The sequence below is a fragment of the Lissotriton vulgaris genome, chromosome 10 (assembly GCF_964263255.1).
Source record: "Lissotriton vulgaris chromosome 10, aLisVul1.2, whole genome shotgun sequence".
NCBI lineage: Eukaryota > Metazoa > Chordata > Amphibia > Caudata > Salamandridae > Lissotriton > Lissotriton vulgaris.
Window position 1 is genome coordinate 616,677,168 of NC_141698.1, and position 26,563 is coordinate 616,703,730.

The following is a 26,563-nucleotide window of genomic DNA, read 5'->3' on the forward strand; positions in this document are numbered from 1 at the left end:
TTACTGGAGTGACGAAAGGAACCTCCTCTAAATTGTTGGGACTGCAAGGCACCCATGGACTTGGCTGTCTCAGTGTCTTTTTTAATCGTTTCTAAGATTGTGTCCACATCAGGACCAAAAAGATAATCTGGGTTCACAGGCCGATTTAGTAATGTGGTCTGAATCTCAGGTTTGAATCCAGAGATTCGCAACCAAGCATGCCTCCTGTGCATGACGCTTGTGTTGATGTCCCTGGCTGCAGTGTCTGCTGCATCTAGCGCACACTTAATGGATGCGTTGGATATGAGTTTACCCTCCTGGATTAGCATCTCTGCTCCCTCCTTGTAGGCCTCAGGCAAATGTTGTAGCAGTTGCTCTAGTGTGTCATAATGTGCCCTATCGTATCTGGCTAATAGGGCCTGTGTATTAGAAATCCTCCAGATATTAGCTGCTTGAGCAGCTACTCTTTTCCCAGAAGCTTCAAGTACTTTAGATTCTTTGTCTGGAGGAGGAGCATCACCCCTAGTTTGTGAGTTAGCGCGCTTACGAGCATTTGACACCACCAGAGAGTCTAACGGCAGCTGTCCCTTAATATATGTAGGGTCCACAGGTGCCGGTCTGTATTTCCTCTCAATCCTGGGGTTAATAACCCTTGCCCTAGTGGTTTCCTTAAAAATGTCCCCTGCGTGTTTAAGGACACCCTTTAGCATTGGCAAAGTTTTAACAGATTTCTCTGAAGTGGAGAAAGTGTCAAACAGGAAGTCCTCTTCAACTGGGTCAGCATGCATGTCCACATCATGATTTAGTGCTGCCCTTTCAATTAAAGCGTTGAACGCAGCTGTATCTTCCGTTGGTGAAGTTTTCACATAATAAGAGGGAGTATCAGGAATAGTCTGTGATTCCCCCTGGTCAGCAGGGTCTGTCCAGGCTTGAGTTTGGTCATCCTGATCATTGTCCACAGGGTAACTATATTGTTCCTCATCATCATACCCCATATCCTCAGCAGTGGATGTGGGTGATTATGCCGAAGTGTCCTGGCCATAGTACCTCACAGTCTCAAAAAGGACAGGTGATGTTGCAGAATCCTTTTTCTTTTTGAGTGGAATTTTGTATGATTCCAAAGAATTTTCTGATCTGATTTTTCTCTGATAAATAGTAAGTTTACCAGATTTTGAGTCAATATGCAACTTGGACTGGTCATCATATGAGGGCTCCTGGTACATAACGTCCTCTTCAAGAGGACGACTCCTTTTTCCCAATGACACCGGTTTGGGGGCTTCGACCCCACGTCTCGGATCGAGCACCTTGGGGCGTGCAGTAGGTGGTAGTCCGAATTTTATCGGTGGCATAGTGTCTTTAGACAGACCAACCTTCTTCGGCGCCGGCGTCGATGTAGGCCCGACCAACTTTGCCTTTCCGCCCATAACTTCTTGGGCATGCGCTGACTTCGGTGCTTGTGGCGTCGGAGGCGCACTCTTCTGCCTCGACTCAACGGCCTTCGAGGCGCTCTTGGCTTTTGACTCAAGGCCTTTGACAAGCTGTGGTCTGTCGACCTGACGCTTTGGATCGAGACCTTTGCAAGACTCGAGTCCCTTGTTTGGGTTGCTGTCCATCGAAGTCGACGTCTTCGGTTCGACGTGTTTGGCTTTAATGGCGGACTTTAGCACCCCAATCTTCGGTTCGACACTCTTTACTTTCGACCCCGCAGGGTCATCGACACCTGATGTCTTCTACGACTCCGATGGGTTCGAGGTCTTCGACCCGAAGACTGTTTTCTACACTTTCGGTTTCGTTATTGACTCGATGGCTTTCGGTTTCGGTTTGAGTAGTGGAACCGATGGCTCATGTGATGTTTTCTTAGCCGGGGCCTTGACGCTGGGCTATAGAATGTTGTTGATGATCTCGGCTAAGGCCTTCTGGCGATGCCTCGACCGGAGCCTTCGAAAGTGTTTGAGTGTGTTAATCGGGCCTGTTTCATCTCTCGAGTCGTCATCAACTGCTCCGATGGGGGATACGTCGTCCCTTACCTCGACGACGTTTTAATATTCGACGTTGTCTTAGTCTTCCTCATAATAGTTGGAGCCATGCTCCGAACCGGGATCTGACAGCTGTTCTGGATCCTCTGTGTCGACGACCTCATCGTCTTCTTCATCGAAGATGTTCACCGGGTAGGGCGCTGGCTTCGACATCATTTGCCTCGCTGCGCGTCGGAGTCTAAGCGTCTTCTTCGACCTGCATTGAGCACAAGCTAGACAGTTGTTCTCGTCGTGCTCCGGTGATAAGCACTTGTTGCACACCGGGTGTACATCGATGTGCGGGTACTTGGAGTTACAAAGGGGGCATTGTTTGAACGGGCTCCGTTCCATCGACGATCAGGCCTCCGGTGTTGAAAAGGCCAAGCGACTCTTCGACGTCCTGCTCAAGAAAACTGGAACAAGAACTCGGCACCGATCGAAACAATACAGACGACCCCTAAGGCCTTTTGGCCTTTAGAAAGTTTCCGAACTTGAGTAAAGAAAAGTACATCCGAACCCAATGGCGGAAAAAAACAATCTGAGGATGGAGAGGATGCCCATGCGCACTGTAGTCGGGGGAAGGAGCCACCTATCTCGTGATACTTCGAAGACTCTTCCAGGACAACAATGTGCAATCATCCGGACCCAAGACTAGGCGGCGATCTATGCACAGATATGAATTCAGCAGCCCACATGCCTCGAACATAAAATAAAGGAGTGATATATGGGTTTCGAATGCCAGTTATTAGGGCCCCTAACCAGCACTGTTATACAGAAGGACAAAGTGTAACCATCAATGAGAAGTGGTTCAAAAGTCTCTGAATCTAAATTATATAACTGCTTATAAAAGTAACTGCTGTAGTTCTTATAATCACATTGTTTAGGAGTAGATGCCAGATGTATTTGTCGTAACATTTTGAGCATGGAACCTGTACACTCTCAGTAACTTGTTTTGTTACCTATTCACCCAAGAAATACAGAGATTCATGATTCAGGTTGATACCACGGAAAAGCTCTAATCTGCCAATCTCCTCTGATGTTGCTTTCAAGAGTTTAAGAACCGGGGTGCACAGGGAGAACATGGCGGCCGTGAGGGAAGCAGTCACTTGCTGAGTCTGTAATCTCTCCTGCTCTACATGGCGTTCTCTCGCTAAATACCTACAGAATTCATCCATGAGGTCGGGGTGAGCTGTTCTTTAATGCCCTAAATTGCTAAAAAAAACCTTACCCAGTTGGAGACGGTCGGAAAGCCAGGGGATGTGTCTGGCGGCCTTGGTGGACCTCCCGCGCTGCTTGGTAGCCACTTCAGAGCTGAGGAAGGGGTGGAGACTGGTGGCGCGCTGGCTGCTCTGGGGGAGTCGTCCCTGAAGCGTGTCCGGGAGCAGAACGAGCAGAGTCAGCACAGAAAGTTTGGCGGGTGCCGCGGCGTTCATGTTCGAGACTGCAGCAGAGGCTTCTGTGAGGCTGGACAGCGAGGTCTCTGCGGAGGCAGCGACGAATGGCAGCATACTTCTGCCTGAAGGTTTGGCTGAAGGTCTTGTAATAAATAAAATGAGTAAACCAGCTATAGTATTGGGGGGGGGGGGGGGGGGGGTTAGGAGCTTAAGGACGAAGAAGGCAAACACCAGGCTGCACTCTATTGTCTGAGGCAAAGGGGGGGTTTCTGCCCCAAACAACCCAGTACCCAGCAGCACCAACTCGCGGGGGGCTGATTTGGGCAAGTTGGGTAAAAAAAAGCAAGACAGCCAAAACCCTTAAAGCAAAGTTTGAAAAAAAGAGTAAGAAATGCGAGGCACAGGAAAAGCAGGAGCCTAGAGCAAGCTGTATACCTAAAGACTCTACAAAAATATTCTCGCAAAGTGAGGAGTTACCCCGTGGGAAGTCGGTAGAAGATACTGAGGAAAGCTCTTCTCCCTATTGGGTGAATAAAGGGAAAGGTGCAAAGGGCACAAAAAGTACGAAAAAGAGAGGCTCCTTTGTTGACCCCAAAGTAAGAGTAACCCCACAGCTAAGTTCATGCATTAGAGTTCTCCCTCAAGTTTTGGACGTTGTAAGGCAAGGGGAAGCTCTCAGGGAAAGTGGTGGTCAGCCTAGTACAGTAAAGTTGTCCCATTGTCCCGTAAGTATGGCATCCTCACCCTTGCTTAATGACAGCTCAGCCACCTTGCCCGCTTCTGCCTCGAATTTTTTGAAGCTCACAAATTTACCAGCGGTACTCGTTGAGCCTTTGAATGTGCCTTTGGATTGTAGCAGTCCCAGTTACAGGGCTCTGGTCCTCTAAAAGGAATAGAGGTTACAGAAGAAGTAGTAGTAGGTAAGGAGCTGGTTGTTACAGATGGATAAGGTGTGAGTGCAGATGCAGCTAACCTGGATGAAGCGGTGGAGGCTCATAAGGGGATGACAATGAGATAGGGGGAGAGACCCCAGGAGAACTAGGGGGGAAGCCCCATGTAGGGAGCTCTCTAGAGCTACTATTTTCACTATGGCATCTGACATTAAAAAACGATTTGCAGTTTCAGAGTCTAATCAGGCAGAAATCAGACTTTTTTTGCGAGTCCTTGGAAAAAAAGATGGACGCATTAGACTCCAGGACAACGGTTTTGGAGAGCTCGGTGGAAGAACTCAAAACAGACTTGTGGGCAGCCAAAGCAGATATCTCCTCACTCAGGAAGGAAGAAGCTGCACTCAGAGACCGAGTGGAGTCGTTCGAAAATCACTCCAGGCGTAATAATCTGCGTCTGTTGAATGTGCCGGAAGGTAAGGGGGGGGCCTAAAATCTTTTATTGTAAATCTCATTAAAGAAGCTGTGCAGATTGAGGCATCCGAAGAAGAGCTAAGGTAAGATATACAGAGGATTCATAGAGACCCCTTTAGGAGGCACCCCGGTCGGACCAAACCTAGGAAAATTGTAATCAATTGTCTTACTTTTGAATTGAAAGAAGGAATACTAGCTGCCGCTCTCTAATTAAAATCGTTGAAATAGAGAGATTTTACTTTTGAGATCAGGTCGGACCTCTCACGTACCACCCTGGACAGTCAATGGAAGTTGGAAAACTGAATGGAAGCCTTTAAGAAATTGGGGGCAGTTGTTCAACTTAAGTTCCCAGCACAACTGAGAATTATGCATAATAACAAGATGCACAATGTCTGAACAGTGCAGGAGGCAGATCTCCTAGAGAATCTAAGATAACTCAAGCGGTGTTGGGATATAGTGTGTGGTATCGTAAATACATCTGTTAGGAGTTTTGAAGGGGGAAACTATTGGTATTTAAGTAAATCAGTTATCTCACCATTTCGTATATCGTAAATCACTTAGTCACACTAGTTGTATTAGTAATGATGTTAAGAAAGTAAATCAGGCATTTCACCATCTCCTAAATTGTAAATCACTTAGTTGTATTAGTTACATTAGTAATGGATGAATCAACCCTAGTTTTTTTATTTAACGAAAATAGCTTGTCTACTTAGCGTAGCATTAGCGCTTGATTAAAATGAGGTAGAGCAGGGCTTACCGGCAGGCAGAATCTGGACTAGTCAAGGTAAATGGAGGAAGGGTTCTCCGGGGGGAGGTGTGGGGTTAGCACGGGTGGGCGAGCAGATGGGTAAAAAAGGAAAAAAAATTCTCATTCATCCTTGAACCTCAATAAGGTATGTTTTTTGCTGTTATGGGTTCGATATAGATAGCTTGCAGGTTAGGGTGGAAGTAAACGGTGGCTCCTCTAATCCTCCATGAGAACGTTGCAATGTTTATCATGGAATGTGAATGGCCTCTGTGTTAAGAGTAGGAGAGAACAAATCTTCCAGTATTTGAAGGATTCACCCGTGCACATAATCATCCTGCAAGAAACCCATCTTCTTAAAAAAGAAATTATGGAAATATGTGGGAAGTTTAGGTGGGTGGAACATTGTCTCTGTTCTGGTCAATCGTCAAACGTCAGAGGTTGCTATTTTGATTAAAAAACAAGCAGATGTTAGTCTTTTGAATACTGTGACAGATGTTAGTGGAAGATGTGTCATAGCCAAAACCTCTGTAGAAAGTATGCCTATCACAATAGTTGGGTATTATGGCCCTAATCGAGATGACCCCACCACTTTGAAAATTATTTTTTCAGATTTTTTGGGGTTTCCCCGATACGATAATCTTAGCAGGGTACTTTAATATAACAATGAATCCCATATTGGATAAATCCCCAAGCAGTAGGGCCAATGCCCCGTCTAAATCTAGAGCTTTTCTAAAAACTATGAGGCAGAATGTGCTGGTCGATATCTGGAGGGAAAGTCAGGCACCCAAATGGGGGTGTCTTTTTACAATAAAAAATGTAGACACAAATCCAGGATCGACTATTTTAATAAGTAATGACTTAAGGGGCAATATCAAAGATATAGGCTATCTGACCCCACACCTATCAGATCATGCAACTATTTGGATGGATCTGGTTCTAGAAGGGAAGGTTCAGCAAAGGGTCTGGTCATTTGATCATACACTCCTCTTGGACGAGGCCGAAATTGGCCACATGTCTTAGGAGATAAAACCCTTCTTAAACATTAACATTGGTTCAGCCGACTCTATAGGGGTTGGGACACTTAAATCTTTTCTAAGGGGTCTAGTTACTGATAGGAAGTCCTATAAAAACAGACAGTATAGGGAAGAAATGTCATCCACTGAAAGACAAATGAAGGAGGTAGAAAAAGATATCATTAAAGAAATTGATCAAGACCAAATTCAATTAACAACTAATCTGGAATCCCTGAAGGCTCGCTTAGATAGCACTGTTCAAGCTAGAATAATTAAGAGTTGGGAGATGAGCAAACTGGCCCACTTTGAGTACAGCGAGGGGGAGTCAGACTGTTAGCCTGGAAGGCCAAATCTGACAGAATGCGTAATCTGATAAAACAAATAGATGACACATATATTAATAAGCCATTAAGCAATGAAGAAGAGATGGGAAACGCTTTTCATACCTACTTTTAGGAACTATATGACCAGGACAACAGTGTGGATATTATTTCAGCAAAAGATTATCTAAATTCAGTCCACCTATCTGCACTAGAATCCAGTAAACGAGAAAATCTAGAGATGGAAATTTCACAACAAGAAGTCAGGAAGGCTTTCCTTGCTTGTAAATCTTGTAAAGCTGCAGGGCCGGATGGCCTCCCAGCCGAAGTGTACAAATCACTGGATGAAGTGATAATCCCATTTATGGCCATAGTTTTTAATAAAATTCTGGTAGAAGGGGCCAAACCACCGTCTTCGTGGGGAGAAGCAAATATCACCCTGATTTTAAAACCAGGTAAACCATCTACGAAGTGTGGGTCATATAGACCTATTTCACTTCTAAATTCTGATTACAAGGTTTTACCAGGATCCAGGCCGACAGATTGGGTGCAGTTGCAGGAGATCTATTGCATACCAACCAGAAGGGTTTTTTAAAAGGCAGAAATCTCTGATTTTACGCAAGATGTGATAGGGGCCATCGATTTTGCCTCTAATTTTACTCTCCCTCTGGCAGCTATGACGTTAAGATGCAACAAAAGCCTTTGATAGGGTTAACTAACTACCTTGCTGCTGTACTTGGAAAAACTAAACTTTGGCCCTAAATTCCGCCAAACTATAAACCTTATTTACAGTGACCCGTCAGCAAGGCTGTGATCAATGGTAAACTGACTAAATCCTTCAATATTAAGAGAGGAATCAGACAGGGCTGCCCCCTCTCTCCCCTCCTCTTCAACTTGTTCATAGAGCCAATTGCTCAGCGTCTTAGGGAAGAGGCAGGCATTTTATCTTTTAAGAGCGGTACAAGGGAAAGGAAGGTAGCCCTATATGATGAAGACATTCTCATCCTTTCGTCAGATTTAGAGTCATCATTCCCTCTAGTCATCGGTCTAGCTGAGGAGTTTGGTCGAGTTTCCGGTTATGAAATTAACGCAGATAAGACCGAGATCATGACCTGGAATCTGCCAAAGGGCCAATACAACACTAAGGATGAGATGATGTACCTGGGAGTTAAAATTGTACATAATAAAGATAACATAGCTAAGGTAAACCTAACAAACATCCTTAGAGAGCCAAAAATGTATGAGATCCTTGGCCCACCTTCCCTTAACAATCCTAGGCAGAGTAAATTTGACTAAAATGACAATTTTACCCAAAGTAACATTTCTTTTTAACAATATACCGTTATATTTTGACAAGCAATCTATCGATAGATTCCAGCAAGCAATTAATTCATTTGTGTGGGCATATAAAGCAACCAGGATCTCCTGGAAAAAACTAAGACGCAGAAGAGAAAAGGGAGGTCTAGCTCTCCCAGATGTTCAGTATTATGCATGGGCATTTCAATTAACCCACTTGAGGATGTTGTTTAAATCTCCAGACCATTCAGACAGAGGGAAGATGTATAAAGCTATGTTCGATCAGGCAGGGCTTTCACATGAAGGCTTTCTTTTTAAATTTGGGGACAAAAGATTCTTCAAGAAAGTGAGGTTGAAGGTTTTATAGGGTGCTGCTCAAATATGGGCTAGAGTTACAGCATTAATAGGTATGGAATACTATTCAAGATTAGCTCCAATATGGGATAGGCCGGGGGCACCAAGTTGCCTAAAAGATATGTTGGCTATACCTTTAAAAACAGCAAGGTTACTTACATGGGGAGATCTAACTGAAGACTGTTCCCTCCTTTCTTGGGGTATGCTCAATGAGAAATTGGAAGGAGGCATGTCTAGATTTAAATATTTGCAGTTAAAGAGCTGGCCTCAGAACCAAAAAACTCTGATTGGGTGGGGATATCCTCTAGAAGATCATCTTGTGAAAGTCAGCAGGGAAGAAGGAGGTATCTTCTTTCTATTGGGCAATCGAGGAGGCCATTGATGGGGATTTTAAACTAGCAGGAGACCTATGGGAAGAATATATTCCATAGGCGGATTGGGCCTAATTGTGGCAGACTTCCTGTAGTGCTTTGTTCTCAACAGTAAAGCCAGCATGGTTGAGAAGAAATCATTATTTTACCACTCCGAGAGCCTACTTATCCCCGGCAAGACTTTCTAAGATGTCCAAGGATCCACCGGCTAAATGTAAATAATGCAACCTCGAAAGAGCCCTGCCATTTCAGAATATTGGGAAAAAGTGGGGTCCGCTATAGAATCTATTTTAGGATACCCTTTATCTATTACACTTAGTTTAATAATAATTTGGCATTCAAGACGGAATTACCGGCACCGATATGGGCTTCCTGTTTTTTGCTATATTACTGACCAGACGAGAAATATGTAAGATGGGCTGAAGCTTCCCCCCCCCCCCCCTATATATTCGGATTAGATTTCCTCTTTGTATAAAACATCAAGTATCGATCTGTCTAGACTAAAAAAAATAGCAAGAAGAGAGCCATCTGGGACCCCCTGGTAAATTGGACTTCAGTTTAGAAACCACAATGATTAGTACTCTACACCATGTTTTTTGTTTACCAAATCTTTTGTCCTATGATTAAGCCTCATGGGATGCTCTCAGTTTGTGCTTGACTCTGCCGATATCACGGGGGCCTCAGATAACGGTGATTTAAGGTGGAATGCCAGCTACAATACTTGTCCCTTAAGAGCAGGGGAGAGCACGACCAACCTCTCCTTAATAACGAGGGGTCAGCAAAACCGGTGGATAGTCGGGGAGCCACTGGTAGGCGGGCGAACAACGTTGGGGCAGTACCCCACTAAAAAAAACCTACCTCTCCAAAGTGAGAAACAATGGCAAACTGCAGATCACCAGTAAGCTGGGATCAGAGGCGAATGAGGAGGAAAAAAAAACAAGCATTTACAATGAAATGGTGTCGGCATTATTAAAGGTAGAGCTATTGGCATTGCTCATTTTTTTATTTATTTTAATAATAAATAAATGGCATTGTCATTTACAATGCCAATAGCTTAATCGCTCGCAAATGCATGACCTATTGCATTTACGCCCACACAGAGCCACACACAAAGCCACCCACACACAGAGCCACTCTCACACAGTCATTCATATAGAGCCACCTACACAGAGCCACTCTCACACAGACAGAGCCACCTACACAGAGCCACTCTCACACAGACAGAGCCACCCACACATAGAGCCACCGACAAAAAAAGCTATCCACACAGAGCTACACACACACACAGGCAGAGCGCCACACACACACACACAGGCAGAGCGCCACACACACACACACAGGCAGAGCGCCACACACACACACACAGGCAGAGCGCCACACACACACACACAGGCAGAGCGCCACACACACACACACAGGCAGAGCGCCACACACACACACAGGCAGAGCCACACACACACACAGGCAGAGCCACACACACACACACAGGCAGAGCGCCACACACACACAGGCAGAGCGCCACACACACACAGGCAGAGCCACACACACACACACAGGCAGAGCCACACACACACACACACAGGCAGAGCCACACACACACACACAGGCAGAGCCACACACACACACACACACAGGCAGAGCCACACACACACACACACAGGCAGAGCCACACACACACACACACAGGCAGAGCCACACACACACACACAGGCAGAGCGCCACACACACACACACACACAGGCAGAGCCACACACACACACAGAGCGCCACACACACACACAGAGCGCCACACACACACACAGAGCGCCACACACACACACAGAGCGCCACACACACACACAGAGCGCCACACACAGACAGAGCGCCACACACAGACAGAGCGCCACACACAGACAGAGCGCCACACACAGACAGAGCGCCACACACAGACAGAGCGCCACACACAGACAGAGCGCCACACACAGACAGAGCGCCACACACAGACAGAGCGCCACACACAGACAGAGCGCCACACACAGACAGAGCGCCACACACAGACAGAGCGCCACACACAGACAGAGCGCACCGGAACAGGGGGCAGGAATGCAAGCACACTGGAACAAAGCATCTGACTGGATGAGGAGATGTGATTTCTAATTGTTGAACCCCGTTGTCCACATACACTAACTGACAATATGGTACATATGTAGCTCAAATGAAGCCTGACAGACGACACAGTTGGGGTACTGAGCCATCCACAAATATAACCTCGTTTGAATGTATGGTTGCATCCTTCATACACCGTATGTATTGAGTCTTAAATGAATATATCACAGTTGCTTATTGGCAATATTAAGACCCAGAATGCGTTCGGTGCTGGTGTGTCGTGGGTTGGCTCTCGCCCCCCTCTGAAGGAGCCGCCTGGGAGTCGAAGCCCCTCTTCTGGGCGCTGTGCCTTTGTTTGTTGCTGGGCGATCAGCAGCAAAACAGTGAGCAATCCGGAGCCAAGTGCCCGATCACAGCCCTTCCACCGCCAATTCACAATTCTATTTCTTAATTGGTTTTATGGTTGCAACCAACGTCTGGTGACTTGAGGTAAATTGTCACTCTTCTTCTATTTTAGAATGGCAATGGATTTAATTAACTGCGCAAATAAAGATTGGATTTGTGTACTAAAACCAGTGACACAGCACGGTGCACTAGGTACTTCCTGTACCCACACTAGTAGTTGTATCGTTAGGGAAGCATCTATGCTATTCTTCGCACTAAAGGCCTTTCAATGGTTCACTATGGAAAAGTATTCACAGCAAATCACGTTTTATCAACACGTTATAGTAGCTAAATCTGTTCAATACACACCCATTGAAGTAAAAAAAACTAAGGTGTGTGTGTGTATGAATAAACTGCCCATGGCCTTGATAAGGCCACCCAACTCTATTGTAATCAGGACAAAATGTTTTCCAGCTTTCAATTATTTCTCGACTTTGGGAAAAGAAAAAACCCCACAAAGAACTGAATGCCACCTTGACAAAGTTTTAAATTAAACATATAAAAAAACGTGAATCTGAAGAGTTGTGTGCAGCTCTGCTGTTCAATATGAATGTAGGGATCATCCAGAGTAGGGTCTTGGTTATGCACCAAAACCAGTAACGATCCTTAGCACCTGTCTACAGCAAATGACTTTTAATCACTAACCTGAGGAATGGATATGCATGGTTTGTGTGCTACTGCTGCTCGCTTCTATTTGATATTTCTAAACACACTGTCCAAGTCACACTCGGTTTTTCATTAGCCCTATCTTCAACGAGTTAAACAAGCATTTGCAATGCAATAGGTCTCGCATTAGGAAAGTTTGAGCTATTGGTTTTGTAAATGACAATTTTTTTTATTTATGTGTTGGTTTTGAAAATAGCTAAATTAATAGCTTTGTCATTTAAATGGCAATAGTTATAACTTTTGCAAATGTGACACCTATAACCTGGGGTTGCGCCGAGTGATGCTGTGGTGGTGCTGTGGTGGTGCTGAGTGGTGCGTTGCTTCTACGAGACCTAAAAAGGAGGCAAGGGCAAGACAGCAGGTATACGAAGGTCTAGTGACTCCTTGGTAGTCAGGAGGCGCATAGGGGTAATAGTACTGTCGTCAGGCCTTGAGTTGTACTCGAGAGAGCAAACTATGGCCCAGGCAGTATTACCACTGTTACGTTCGGTCCATTTGGAAAAGAATGCAGGCTGCGCAGTTTCCAAGTGCTTAAACTACCGGTATTTGGGGGGGGGGGGGGGGGGGGGTGGATGAGGCGCTATACAGGGGGCAAAGACTGCACGTTATGCAGAGGGCCGTGGGGGCGGGTGATATGAAGGACACACTGGGAGGCTGATGCAGTCCTGTGGGTGGGGGACGTTTTATGTATTGTTATACGGCTTGGACTTTACCCGAAGGTGTCAAAGGCTTCACAATAGGAACAGACAATTGTGAGCAGCAAAAAAAAAAAAAGTAGCAAACGGTGCATTACAGGAGGAGAAAGGACATGTGTGCAGGTTACAACAGCAAACAAAGTACCAGTAGAGGCATAATGCTGCAATAAATGGCAGACACTGCAACACAACAACAAACGTTACATAGGCAATGGTGGCATGTGTGAAAGTATTGAAAGGAAATAAAATGTAAGATGTAGCAAACATTTATGGCAATGGCACGAGTAATGTGCCCATGGGGGCACACAGCTCGGTAGGAAACGGAGCTTGGAGCTGCCGACGCGGTTGTAGACTACTTTGCGCAGGATCAGTGGTGGAGGGAGGGAACTGGTGCATGGTTGGAGGGGCGTCATGCAGGGGCCTTCATCATTCTAGGGCCGGTTGGTATGGGGATTCAGTGCTGCGGGCCCTGGGGGGGCAAAGCGGGGGGCCGGGCGCTAGCGGTAAGGGTGATGGCAGTGGAGGATGCGAGGATGGCCAAGGGCGATGGGGGCAGGGGGCCGCACATACAAGTGCCCTCGGTTGAGGCACTGGTGGGAGCGTGGCTGAGCGGTCTAGAGGGGAGGATGGATCCTGTCATTTAAGGAGACATAGTGCGCTAGGAAAAAGGGGTGCGGAATGCATAGCGGGCTTGTGATGGCCTTCTTGGAGTGGGACAGGCGCGGGCCGGAAGAGATGGGCTTCATGTCCAAAGCAGAATTGATGGTTAGGCCCTGGTAGGAGACAGCGCTGTGTGTCCTAACTATTCCAATTGGCGTATGAGGTCACTGTCCAGCACCTCTCGCTGAATCACACTGATGAGCTGTTGCACCGTGCAGTTCAGACCACGACCCACAGGGTCACCCAATTGAAGTTACATATGCCAGCCCTCTTCCCCCAGTACTTAATTGACTCCTGCAGAGGGCACAGCTCGAATTTGCGTGTCCCCAGCTTGGCCGCAGCTTACATACCATATGTTAGCTTCCGTGGTGCTGAGAGCAGGTCCGGGTGGAAGCAGGCCACGTGGTCTCTTCTTGAAGAGCCGCCAGTTCCCCCTCGGATTACATTCTTCACATTCCCCCCACAGCTCCAGGCAGAGGCTCATCAGCTCGTGCCCAGCTCCAATGAGGCGGGCCTGTGGTTTCCGAGCCTCAATAGGTGCACTGTGGTTCAAAAAACGCGCCAGTTTGTGTTTTTATTCATCCTTCGAGGTTATATGCTGCGTCGTGTCAGTTTTTTGTGTGTCTCTTCACAGCAGGTTCTGGAAGTTCGGGAGCGTCACGTCGTGGGGCGGGACTTCCGCTTTTTGCGGGAAGCCCGGCCCACGGAGAGCAGCGGTGACGCGGGGCTCCCAGGCGTGAGGGAAGCCCCGCGTGTGGTGATGCAGCGGAGAAAATACCAGGGGAGTGCGGAGCCTGTAGAGCGCAGCGAGGCGACGCGAAAAAAGCACGGTGAGTGGAGGGGATATGTGTGTGTGTGTGCGCGCGCGCGTGTGTGTGTGGGTGTGTGCGTGTGTGAGCCCGTGAGTGGGGGGGGTGTGCGTGGTTGTGTGTGCGCGTGAGCCCGTGGAGGGGTGTGTGTGTGTGTGTGTAGCTGTGCGAATGTGTGTGTGTGTGTGTGTGTGTGTGTGTATGTGTATGTGTATGTGTTTGCGCACTTCAGGGAATCTGAGGCAGGAGATGTGCACGCGCTGGCCTGGACGTGCGCGTCCACAGACACCAATCGCAGCGCGTGCCCGACCCCTGTCTCAGATTCCCAGGAGACGGGCAACATTAGATACTTCGCTGGACGCAATGCTTTGCATTGCTTTCTCCAGCTCGACCTAAAAAACAAGGCAAACATATTACAAATACTGCCCACTGAAAGTAAACATCAATTTACTAACCTGTATCGGGAAGACTTTCACAGCTACATAGTCATTCATTAGCTGCGCTTTCCAGACACAGCCAAAGCGCCCCCTGGCTTTTATCTCTAGTAACTGCAGTGGCTTAAGGCCAACTATAGGGGACGGTGGTGGTAGCCCTGGGTCCTAGGGAAATGAAAAACGAAAGTTAATAGAAATTAAATCACAAGATTTATTTAAATAAAATTCATTTAAGGAGCACAGGAGCAATTAATTTCTTTTCAACTGGACAGAAATTAAAAAATATTTTAACAGAGGAAAAAGATATTGTTTTTACTAATGGATTTAACGTATTCATTTAAAGAAATCATACTTGTGAGTGGTGAAACCAACCAAAATGCGCTGTTTTTAATCACTGGAATGTGAATGTTTAACTAAAATCAACACGGAGTACACCCTAAAAACTAAGCATATCCTGATGAAAAACCCACCACCTCCCATGAATCAGAACTGAAAACTGCCCCTCAACCTCTGGGGAAATAGATCAGTGATCAAGTTATGATACCAATATTTATACAAGAAGTCTGACTCATGCCATGATTTATGACCACAACTAAAAACACACAATGATCCCCATTTAGATTCATTCTATGCAAATGCATTTCACACAGGCCACCACCAGAGAATCTGGCATGGATCTAGCCCCCGTGGGCCAACATTGGACACCTTTCAGTCAAATTGTGTGGCTACCAATAAGCTTGCAGCAACACATGGGTCCCTGTCCTGGGGTGAGTACACGCCCTATCCTGCTCCTCTGCTGTGGGAGGGAGGCAGGGGCCTATCTCTGATTGGGTAGGGCTCCCCATCCTCAAGATGGCGGGAGCCCTGAGTTATGCTTCACCTCGCCTCTCCCACCTGAGGAGAGGGGTTGGCAGAGGCTGGCACTCACTTAGGGTTTCCCGTCTGTCTTCCCGCCAGAGTGAGGGTCAGAACCGTTTGGGTCGAGTTGCGGAGTACAGCAATTGGCCTGGGGAAGCTCACTAAAGGCAGCATGCCTTTGAAGCTTCCCCTGCCCATCCTCGGGGAGGAGGCTTGGCACCTCGTCTCAGGATGTGCATTGTTTTAGGCCCAGAGGAGCGGCAAGCTCTCGACCCAGGGGTCCAGAAACCGGACTGCTGGTGGTGGCAGCCTCGGTAGCCACGCAGTCAGTACACTGGGAGTTGGTTACGTTTTCAGGGGGCATCTCTAAGATGCCCTCTGTAGTGCATTTTACATTAAATCCCACACTGGCATCAGTCTGTGAACTTCGTTTCTGGCCAGCAGGGGGAGTAAAATTCTAATCAAACAGTATGGTTAGATTTCGAGCTAGTGAAGCCTTTACCTGAAGAAGTCCTAAGTGTGGATTGAGCCAGTCTGTCTCCTAGGAGATTCTGAACAGGAGAAGCAGCTGCCCAGCCCCCACCCCCAGGCCAGCAGACCATTGGCTACCAGGCAAGTCTGAGTCCTCTTCTCACACCTGCCCAGGCCCCTTAAGGCCTTGCTGGGTGCACTCCAAATCATTCTCCTCCATCTTGTGAATTGCAGCCTACCTGTGCCCCAGATTGCAGTGAGCAGAGTCCAGGAAGTGGTAAGGAGACAGGCTAGTGCTGTCTCTTCCCAAAACAAAAGTTGTTTAAAAAACGATTTTCCCTTTCTGTGATTACTGTCTTTGCATGTTGTTGTTGTTACAGTTTAAAATTGCAGTTTTGACCTGCCTGTGATTGCATATTTTATCACCTGTTTTGTGTTTTAAACTTGTGGTTTTTCCCTGCCCAGGATTGCTTGCATTTAACGTGTTGAATTGTGGGATTTGCAGTCCAACCTCTGTAGTTTGTCCCCCTCATTCCGTGGTGACAAATCTGTTTTCCCTCCAAATTACTCCTTTGCTCTGTGCTAAGACCTGTTTGTTAAAACAGTGCACCCCCAGCCACCATTTTGTGTTCACAAGCCAGTGAGGCCAGCCCCCTGCCTCCTCAACCCCCCCTTCCCCTCCCACCCCCCAGCAACAGGGATATTCTACATCAGAGGGTGCTTCTGTGAGCTGTTTAAACTGTATTTACTGGGGCCTGTGCACTTCGTTTTTTGGCCAGCAGGGGGAGTAAAGCTCTATTGAAACAGTATGGTTAGATTTCGAGTTAGTGGAGCCTTTACCAAAGTGTGGATTGAGCCTGTCTGTCTCCTAGGGGATTCTGAACAGGAGAAGCAGCTTCCAACTCCCTGGCCAGCAAACCTTGTCTGAGGTCACTGGGACCTTATATGGTCTGCTAGTGGTTGGCACATGTGTACACTGATTGGTGGTTGAATCTGGCGTTTCTATTGGGTTAGGGTTAATGTCCTCCTTGGTTGGGTATTTGAGGGTTCTTATTGGTTTTTGGGTCTGTGATTCAATCATTGTAGGGTTGGGACTAGGGTTAGGATTTCTATTGGAAGTAGGGGCTAGGGCTTCCTATGTTATTGGTTGTTGGGAGTAGGGTTGGGCTAGGGTTAGACCTTTAATTGGAAGTAGCTATTTAGTGCTTCTGGTGTGATTGGTTGTTGGACTAGTTGTGGGACCAAGTGTAGGGTTAGGCTTTCTATTGGAACTAGGGACTAGGGCTACCCGTAGCATCGGCTGCTTGGACTTGGGTTGGGACTACTGGTAGGGCTAAGGCCTTTATTGGACTTAGACATCAGGGTTTTCGAACTGATTGGGTGCTTGGACTAGGGCTAAGATTGGCTGTAAGGTCCTGGTCTCCTATTGGTTCTAGATTTTTAGGGCTAGTGTTGTGATTGGATAGTGTTAGGGCTAGGGTTCCCATTGGCTGAAAGGGTCACCTGATTACTAGGTCTATAAAAGGCCAGGGTTAGGGCGTCTCAGCCCGGGCGTTGAGGCTAAGGGCGGAGAGGACAAGGGTAGTTGCCTGTTTGAGCCTGTTAAGGGCAGAGAGGACAAGGGTATTTGCCTGTTTGAGCCTGTTCGAGACTGATCAGGACTAGGGCCAGAAATGCTGCCCTTTTTCTCATTTAGCAATACCCAGCACACACCATCCACTCCCACAAACAGAGCATTGTGCATCTATGTACCTTCCATGTACTTGGATCTGTGCGTCTGTTACTTTTCTCCTGAAAAAGCATATCCAATGCACTACCCTATTTCTGATCCTGTGCCTCTATCAATATATTTAATCTAAATATACTTACTCCCTTTATATATCTATATACTTTGAATGTACTTATGGATCTATATATTTATCATCTTCTTCTAATTTAGTATTTCCAATGCACTACCCTATTTCTCAGCCTATACTTCGCTCAATATATCTTCTATCCCAACCTACTGACTCATCTCAAACTTCTTTCTACTACTCCTTCCAATGCACTACCCTATCTCTCATCCTATACATCTATCAATATATCTTCTGCATCCACTCTCTTTTATCTCAAACCCCATACCACTACTATGACCGCCAAAATAACCCTTTCTAGACTCTCTCCTGCTCTACCCCTCCTTGCATCATCTGACACCTCTTTTTACTACACCGATCCCCTAAAAAAAACCTTTCTAAACTCTCCCCTCTGACTCTTCCACTCCAAAACTCATTTTTACTCATCCAAAAGCCTCTCCCTACTGCTAAGACCTAAAAAAAAAAAAATCATTCACTCTTTTACCCTTCCACTATCCTTTTCAATCAAAATTTACAGACTAACATGTTCACTTCTTAAATTCCATATTCAACTATACTAATATACTTCCCAAATAACTGAATAACATATCTACTACTCAATTTACTTTATTTATACTATACTAATTTTCAACACTAATCCTTTATGGGTTCCGGAGTAGCGTGCTACTCGCCAGAAAAGCGCTTCAACACCCATCAGGAATAACACGTGCTATATGAATGCAAATCTTTCTACCCCTTTTATCCCTACGCTATCCTTCTCACTCCAAGTAACAGACTAATATCCACCACTGAAATTACCTCATATTTCACCATATTAATTCACCACTAATCCTTTAAACCTTTGTCCTCCTACACTTTGGAGGGCCCTGCAACAAGAATATTTGTGATTTACCCGACAGCAAGATGGCCGCGGACCGGTCACAGGACTAAGCCGCTCCAACCTCTCTCCCAGCGGATTGGGAAAATGACTGCAGAACTTAGAAGACTTGCAGAAGATCGAAAGACTGAGAAACATTGTTACTAATATCCTGGCATTGATACATCATAGAGTCTGTCGTAAGGCTCTGCTGCAGTGCAGGTGGGTTCGTACAAAAGCCATTGGGGAAAGTGATCACAGTACTTATAGTGCGGAGATGCCGGCACGTGGAACTAAGTTCAAGGACACGGCTAAGGAGACGCTGAGAATGGCGACTGACCCGTCGAAACAACCTGCTGCCCACAAATATCCCGTAACCAGGAGACAGGCAACAGCGAAAATCACGATCACTACGGAGGACTCTGCTTCGAAAATGAAGGCTAAAGAGGCCAGGGAGAAAGATGCTGAGCAGAGAGCAGAGCAAAGGGTCGAGCTGAAAGCCGAACAGAAAGCGGCTGCCATGGCGGCTGCTAAGAAAAATACAAACACGAATTCAAAGACAACCCCGAGAGACACAAGTTGTAAAAGACCCAGGGGTACTATATTGAGACAACCCACCGTGGCAGAAGCATTCGCAGGGGGAACCGCACGGATCGATACGATTCTTGATGACAGCCCAGGGCGCGCGGAGCAACATGCGAACACAGAGGCTGAAGCCAGTCCATTATCATCGTCAAAAGTGGCGCACGCACAGGGAGCGTCGAACAGGGCAATCCCGGATGCGCCGCAGCCAGAACCGCTTTTACCGGAGCAGCCCTCGCCAACAGTGGAGGCGAGGAAGCTTGCAGGGCAGAACAGCAGAGAAACGGCGGCGGCGGATTCCAATGGTGATACGGAGGCGCGCAGAAAGGTAAGCCGCGCAGAAAATCTGGACATTGGCACTAACAGCGGGAAGGGCATGATTAACGACGGAGCGGAAGGCGGTACTCTGCTATCAGGAGAGACCATTGAGGGGCAAGCTGTGGAAGATGTGCAGGGGTCAGGTTTGAAGGGCAACAGTACTATTGGGCAGGGGGTGCGTAGAAGCTCGATCGTGATCACAGACACGGACACAAATGGGCTAAGGGTCTTGCAAGATATAACAGTGAAAGAGATGGCTGATACTGTGGACACTATCGACAAGGGAGGCCTTATGGTAGATCTGGAGCGTGATGGCTCACAAGAGGATCCAAGTGCTCATGGCTCACAGGGTATGGCAGATCCGGGGTCGCTAGCACCAGGCTCCCCAAACGACGAGTTTTTTTTCAGTGAACGATGAGACGGGGGCCTCTTCTGGGAGTGGTGGATCAGAGGAGAGTGCAGTTGAAAGCTCCGCCTCTGACACAGATCCAGATCTAAGAAAATATCAACGGGGGTTGGAGGGTCTAAGGGAAGTTTAAAGACCTGCCCAGGTTAATATCCCTTAATATACAATCTATGAATACACAAAAACCTGGGTGTCTAGCAGAAAACAAAAGTTTGTCAGGGACCATACACTGTATAAGGTCTGCAAATTGTATAGCTAAATAACAGAATGGTCTTTGTATAAACTAACAATCCAACGCATGTAACTACCAGCAAGAGTAGGTGAGACCCAAGATCCAGAGATGGATTACCATCAAAATCTTGTTGGTGATCTGATTTTTCTAATCTGGTCATCCACAGGGCCGGGCTGGCATGTCTCTAGATCAGTGAGACTGCTTCCAGGACCGCCTGGTAGGACTGGGGTCAAGCCCACAATCGCTTGTTTGACCATGCGTGGGATCACCAAATGGAACAAAGTGCAGTGCAAAGGGTGAAGGTGTAAGGAAAAGTGAAGTTAAAAAGGAAGAGGGCTCACAGTAAGGAAATTTTAATGGCTGTAAGTCTCTTTCTATTTAAAAACCAGAACAGCGCAAAACCGCAGTATAAACAAATGACTGCTTAGGGGCCAACATGTTTCTGCCAAACAGGGGAAATACTCCCTTGGCTTTCGTCTGACCTATTTGCCTGTAAAGGGGGGAGGGGGTGCACAGGACAGAAGGTAATGATAAGGGCACAACAGTACAGGGAGACAAGGCAGGAAAATTGGTTAATGCAAATAAGAGAAAGGAACAGGAAAAGAATGACGAAAGGGTATGGCATCGTCATGGTAGACTTGTGGTGCCCCATGGAAAGAAAGAACTATGGGTACCGCTATTAAGATTCTAACGTTGAATGTATGTGGGCTCAATGACCGGCTAAAAAGACAAAGGGTGGCGTTACTATTGAAAAAGTCACAAGCAGCCTTTACAGGTCTCCAAGAGAACCATATAGAAGGGAACAAACCGTTCCTGCTAGAACAATTAGGGCTGCGTCTCTTGGCATACTCGAGACAAGGAGCCAAACCAGAGGTGCGGCTATCCTAACTAAATTGTACAATATTAGCAAAAGGAAAAGACTGGAGGATCAATGGGTTAGATGGGCCTTGATAGAATGTTTGATAGGTGAAGAATGGATTACACTGGGGTCGATATATAGCTCAACGGAGGATGATCCAGAACTGTTTGATTTCTTGGATTTAGAACTAGCCACTTGGGCGCCCAGGATAATTCTAGCAGGGGATTTTAATATAGATGGTGCTGCAGGCTTAGGCATGGAACCTTTGGGAAAATATCAAGGAAGGAAAAAAAGGGTTTGCAGACCAATACTGACTATGGCGGGTAACAATGCACTGGTGGACGCATGGGGGAAGCTGAAACCAGGAGAGGCTGGCTTTACTTATTCAGCAACGCATAAAAAATGTGTCCGGTTGGATTATTTTTTTACTTCAGGATCAATGCTAGCTAACGTAAAGGTAGAGCGGCTACCACGTATCCTGTCAGATCACAACCCATTGATCTTAACAATAATGGGCGGCGGGATTAAGAGGCAGGCGAGATTGTGGACATTTGAAAGGGAGATTCTGGCAGACTAGGAATATCTTAATCACATGCATTCATGGATAAAGGGGTTTTGGGACATTAATAGGGGGAGCACAACTGTAGGGAATGACTGGGACGCTTTTAAGGCGGGGGTGCTGGGTGAGACACTTAGCTTTAGTATTTCGAAACAAAACAAAGAGAAGGCTAGGACGGATCAACTAAGTAATGCTCTGATGGAAGCGGAGCAGAGGCTAGAGCAAGCCACATTGGGAGGGCTCGAGGTGGAGCAACGACTTCTGGAAGTTATGATGGCCAAAGCAGCGGCAGAGGAAAGTATAGCAGTAAAGGCTGCCAAAATATTTACTGTACAAAGGGAGAAATGTTACGAATATAGCGAGAAGGTAGGCCGCAAACTAGCAACAAGAACTAGACAGAGGGCGGCTAAAGGGGCAATTAAAGAACTAAAGGACAGCAATGGCAATTTGATTACAGATACGGGAGGAGTTATGGAAGTTTTTAGGGATTTTTATTGTAAGCTGTATATGGAAGATCAAGATAGAGTTCATTTAGACATCCAAAGGTATCTGCGGGACATACCCTGTAAAGTAATACAGGAGGAAGACAGGTTGGCTTTGGATGTTCCTCTAGGAGCAGAGGAAATTATGGAGGCTATGCTGAGCTTACTATCAGGCAAGGCAGCGGGACCAGATCTAATCCCAGGGGAATTTTATATAGTCTTCTTCAAGTCTATTAAAGCGGACCTAGTAAGAACGATCAGAGAGGCACAGATAGGATTATCCATCCCAGCCAGTTGGGCAGGGGCGGATATTATTTTAATTCTAAAAAAAGGGAAACCCCCAACGGAGCCAGGGTCATACCGCCCAATAACACTTATCAACTCAGACTTAAAAATCTTTTCAAAAACTCTAGCCGTAAGACTTTCCAAGGTAATAGGGAGCTTGGTTAGTAAAAATCAGCATGGGTTCATACCACACAGGGGGACCACGCAACACATTAGGAAGATGATTACCTTATTTGATGTACAAGGGGTACTGGGGAATCCAATGGCAGCCTTGATGCTAGACGCCGAAAAGGCATTTGATCGTGTAGCTTGGGAATTTCTGTGGGTCGTACTAAGAAGAAGCGGGGTTGGGGCAGGGTTTATGACAGCAATTCAGTTGTTATATAAGGTTCCGACTGCATGTGTCAGGGTAAATGCTGGACGCACGGCTCCTTTTGCAATCACTAGGGGGACTCAGCAAGGGTGTCCGGGCTCCCCTCTTCTTTTTGCAATGTCTATAGACCCACTGATTTTAAAGTTGGAGCAAAATAATCTAATTCAATCACTGGACACAAAAATGGGCCCCATTAAAGTTCTGGCTTATGCGGATGACATCGCGGTCATCACACCATCACCCACCGAGGCCATTAGGGCAATAGAGCAGGAGGCAGCACAGTTTGGACGAGTGGCAGGATATGCACTGAACAGGGCTAAGACACAGATTATAAAGAACGGTTATGCAGTCTGCACAGACTCATGGGTGAGCACTAAGGAGGTTTATTTAGGTGTGGTTGTCACAGCAGATCTGGACAGGTTGGTAGAAATTAACATAAGTCCAATAATAAACAAAGCAAAGAAAGATCTGGATAGGATACACAATCTGCACATGTCAATTGTAGGCAGGGTAAACTATATAAAAATTAATTTACTGCCAACATTTCTATATTTATTTAGAACGATCCCTTTGTTTTTTAATTGTATATGGTTTAGCACAAGAGAGCATATGATTAACCGGTTTGTTTGGTCACAGGGTAACCTTTAACGGACCTTTGCAATTCCATCTTCCAAACAGGCATTTATACAGAAGTCTGGAAAAAGGCAGTTATTAATACGCTATTGAAAAAGCCGTCTCTAACCCCACTGACTCGGCCAGCTATAGGCCTACTGCTTGCCTACCTTTCCCGGCCAAAATATTTGAGTCGGTTATGAACCTGCAACTATCTGAGTTCATTGACCATCACGATCTTCTAGATGATACTCAGTTCGGGTTCGGGAAATATCATGGCACAGAAACGGCCTTGATAAAGGCTTCCAATGAGATCAGGGCCATCATGGATCGGGGGGGGCGGCGGTCCTGGTGCTCCTTGATCTGTCCGCCGCCTTCGACACGGTCGACCACTCCATCCTGGTCGACCGTGTCGCATCCATGGGGGTAACTCATCGCGCAAAAGATCTCATTGCCTCGTTTCTGGTCAACCGAACTCAAGCGGTGAAACTGGGCAATTTCTACTCGCCCACTTTCACTCTTCCTTGCGGGGTCCCTCAGGGATCCTCACTAAGCCCCACATTATTCAATATATATGTGGCAGACTTGGCGAGGGTTATAAAAGCTCATGGGCTGCGGCTAACCACCTATGCCGATGACACCCAACTGGTGCTGGCAGTTCAAAAAGATGGTCCCGCAGTCGCCGCTAGATTCCAGGAAGGGATGATGGCCATCAGCTCTTGGATGGCGGATAACAGTTTAAAATTGAACTCGGATAAGACCGAGGTGCTGACCTTCGGCAGGCTCTCTCCTGAGTGGTCTGCGACCTGGTGGCCCAGTGATATGCCCGCCCCCCCCCCCCCCACCAGTAACCAAGGTCAGGAATCTCGGCATCATGTTCGATGATAAACTGTCTTTTAAGCATCATGTCAACGCTGTGGCGGCATCCTCTTTCTATATGTTGAGGAAACTCAAGAAGTTACTGCCGTATCTCCCCTCAACTGCAGGAAAAACCTTAATCACCACGCTTGTCTTCTCAAAAATGGACTACGGCAATGCCCTTTTCCTCAATGCTCAGGAGCAGGTTATATCCAAGCTGCAATCAGTGCAGAACGCGGCAGCTAGAATACTGCTCGGCGTTCCAACTCGTCACCCCACTTCCGCAGCCATATACCACCTACACTGGCTGAGAGTAAAGAGTCGGATAAAGTTCAAGGCTCTTTGCATCGCCTATAAAGCCATTCATGACTCAGGACCTAGGTTCCTGAAGGACACCTTCCAAATCTATGTTCCCAAAAGATCTTTACGATCAGCCTCCACACACATGCTCCCGGTGCCACACACCAGAACCACCACATGGGGAGACAGGTGCTTCTTGGTAGCAACCCCCAGGCTGTGGAACTCCCTCCCATTGGCTATAAAAACTTGCCCTACTCTCATCATGTTCCGCAAGCTCTTGAAGACTTGGTTATTCAACCAGTGATCCCTTTAGATGCCTTCTGTTATTAGGAAGTTCTGCATGCGCCGAGACACCCTAGGGTATTCGTGCGCAATAAAAATCTCAAAAACAAACAAACATAAACAAGGAGAGCGATAAGGTTTATGTCACTACCAAGGGAGAGGGGGGGATGGGCGTTACCAGATTTGAGATTATACTACTGGGCGGCAGCACTACAGCAAATGACAGGTCTCACGGGGGGCAGAGATGGACGCGGAGGCACAATTGGGTTCAATAGCTATATATGGTTTGGTTTTCGGGGAAGAGATCCAGAACGTTCTTTTGAAGTATACGGAACCAAGCTATTTTACGAGAACGAGATTCAAAAAAAGTGCTGGACTGGGGAGGTTCAACCCGTACACTAGATTAGACAATAACCCTACGCTACAGCAAGAGATCTTTGCGGATTCAACATTCAAGGATTGGAACCGGCTGGGAGTGAAAAAAGTGGGAGACCTGATAGGATCGACGGGGGTGTGCCAATTTTCAGAAATACAACAAGAATTTGGTATTAGCTCAAGGAGATTTTTCAAGTACTTGCAGGCGAGAAGTTTTTTTGCTAGTAAGACAGGAGGATTGCGAGGGTTTGAGGATAATACAATACTGAGAATTATTGAGGAGGGATATGGCTGTACGATTAAAAGGATATATGCGGAACTCATAGCGAATAGAGAGGATGACGTAGGAAAATTCAAACTGAAATGGATGAATAAGGTAGGGCTAATTACAGGGGTCTTTTGAAAAATCACTACGGCTAGGACTAGGGATACTATGTTCGGCAGCCTTACAAGCCCAACATTACAAAACACTGTATAGGTTGTACTACAGGCCAGCTAGAATTGCACAGTGGGGGGGTACGCAGGGGATTACATGCCCACAATGTGACAGTACAGATGGAGATGTGGTACATATATTCGCGGAGTGCCCTAACCGGAGTCCCTTGTTGGGAGCTATTGAAGTCTTTTTGGATAGAACACTAAACTGCAGAGTAAAACTAACAGCAGAGGTGATTTTATTAGGAGTTGGGGGGGGCACAATACAACTGCAGTATGAATATTTCCTGTTTGTGGCTATGGCGGTGCTGCGATTGTGTATAGCTTCTGCCTGGCGTGATAGATCCCCACCTACTATGCAGCATTGGATGGCAAGATTGCTACATATTCATTATTTGGAAAAGGAGATATATGCTAGAAAAGGGAAAAAGAGAAGAATACTAGGGCTGCGTATATGGAAACCGATTGCAGAGTGGAAATTCAGAACTGAGAGATCAGAGTTATAGCGGAAGGGGTAAAATTGGTCATCCCTTTTTTGGGGTGTTTTTCTCATTTTGCATTAGTTACGTTTTGGGGTTTTTCTTTTTGAATACTTTTTAGCCCATGAAACATATGGTCATCTCTTCTTAATATTTTCTTGTATATGTATATATGGTGAATTGTGTATATATTCTGCCCATTATTTACGTATGTTTTAAATTGTTCTGTGCGGGGGTGGGAGGGAATAAATGTTGTTAAAATTTTGAATAAAAATATTTTTTTTAAATAAATAAATAAATAACCCTTTGTCCTCCTCTATCCTTCTACTATCATTCAAAATCCAAATAACTGACTAACCTATCCACCACTTAAAATGTACTAGCATGTTTCACTATACAACTTCCTTAGGTCACAACATGAAACACCCTTTGCGGACACCTACT

The 26,563-nt window shown here is 46.4% G+C and overlaps 1 protein-coding gene across 2 annotated transcripts in view; it reads right to left on the reverse strand.

Annotated features, from left to right (window-relative positions):
* ACVR2B (activin A receptor type 2B) overlaps positions 1 to 26,563 on the reverse strand; it is a 413,701-nt gene that overhangs the window by 172,750 nt on the left and 214,388 nt on the right. For both annotated transcript variants that reach the window (XM_086941456.1, XM_086941457.1), the window contains exon 5: positions 14,666 to 14,809. In XM_086941456.1, the coding sequence (XP_086797582.1) occupies positions 14,666 to 14,809 (144 nt within the window). The remainder of the gene's footprint in view (positions 1 to 14,665; positions 14,810 to 26,563) is intronic.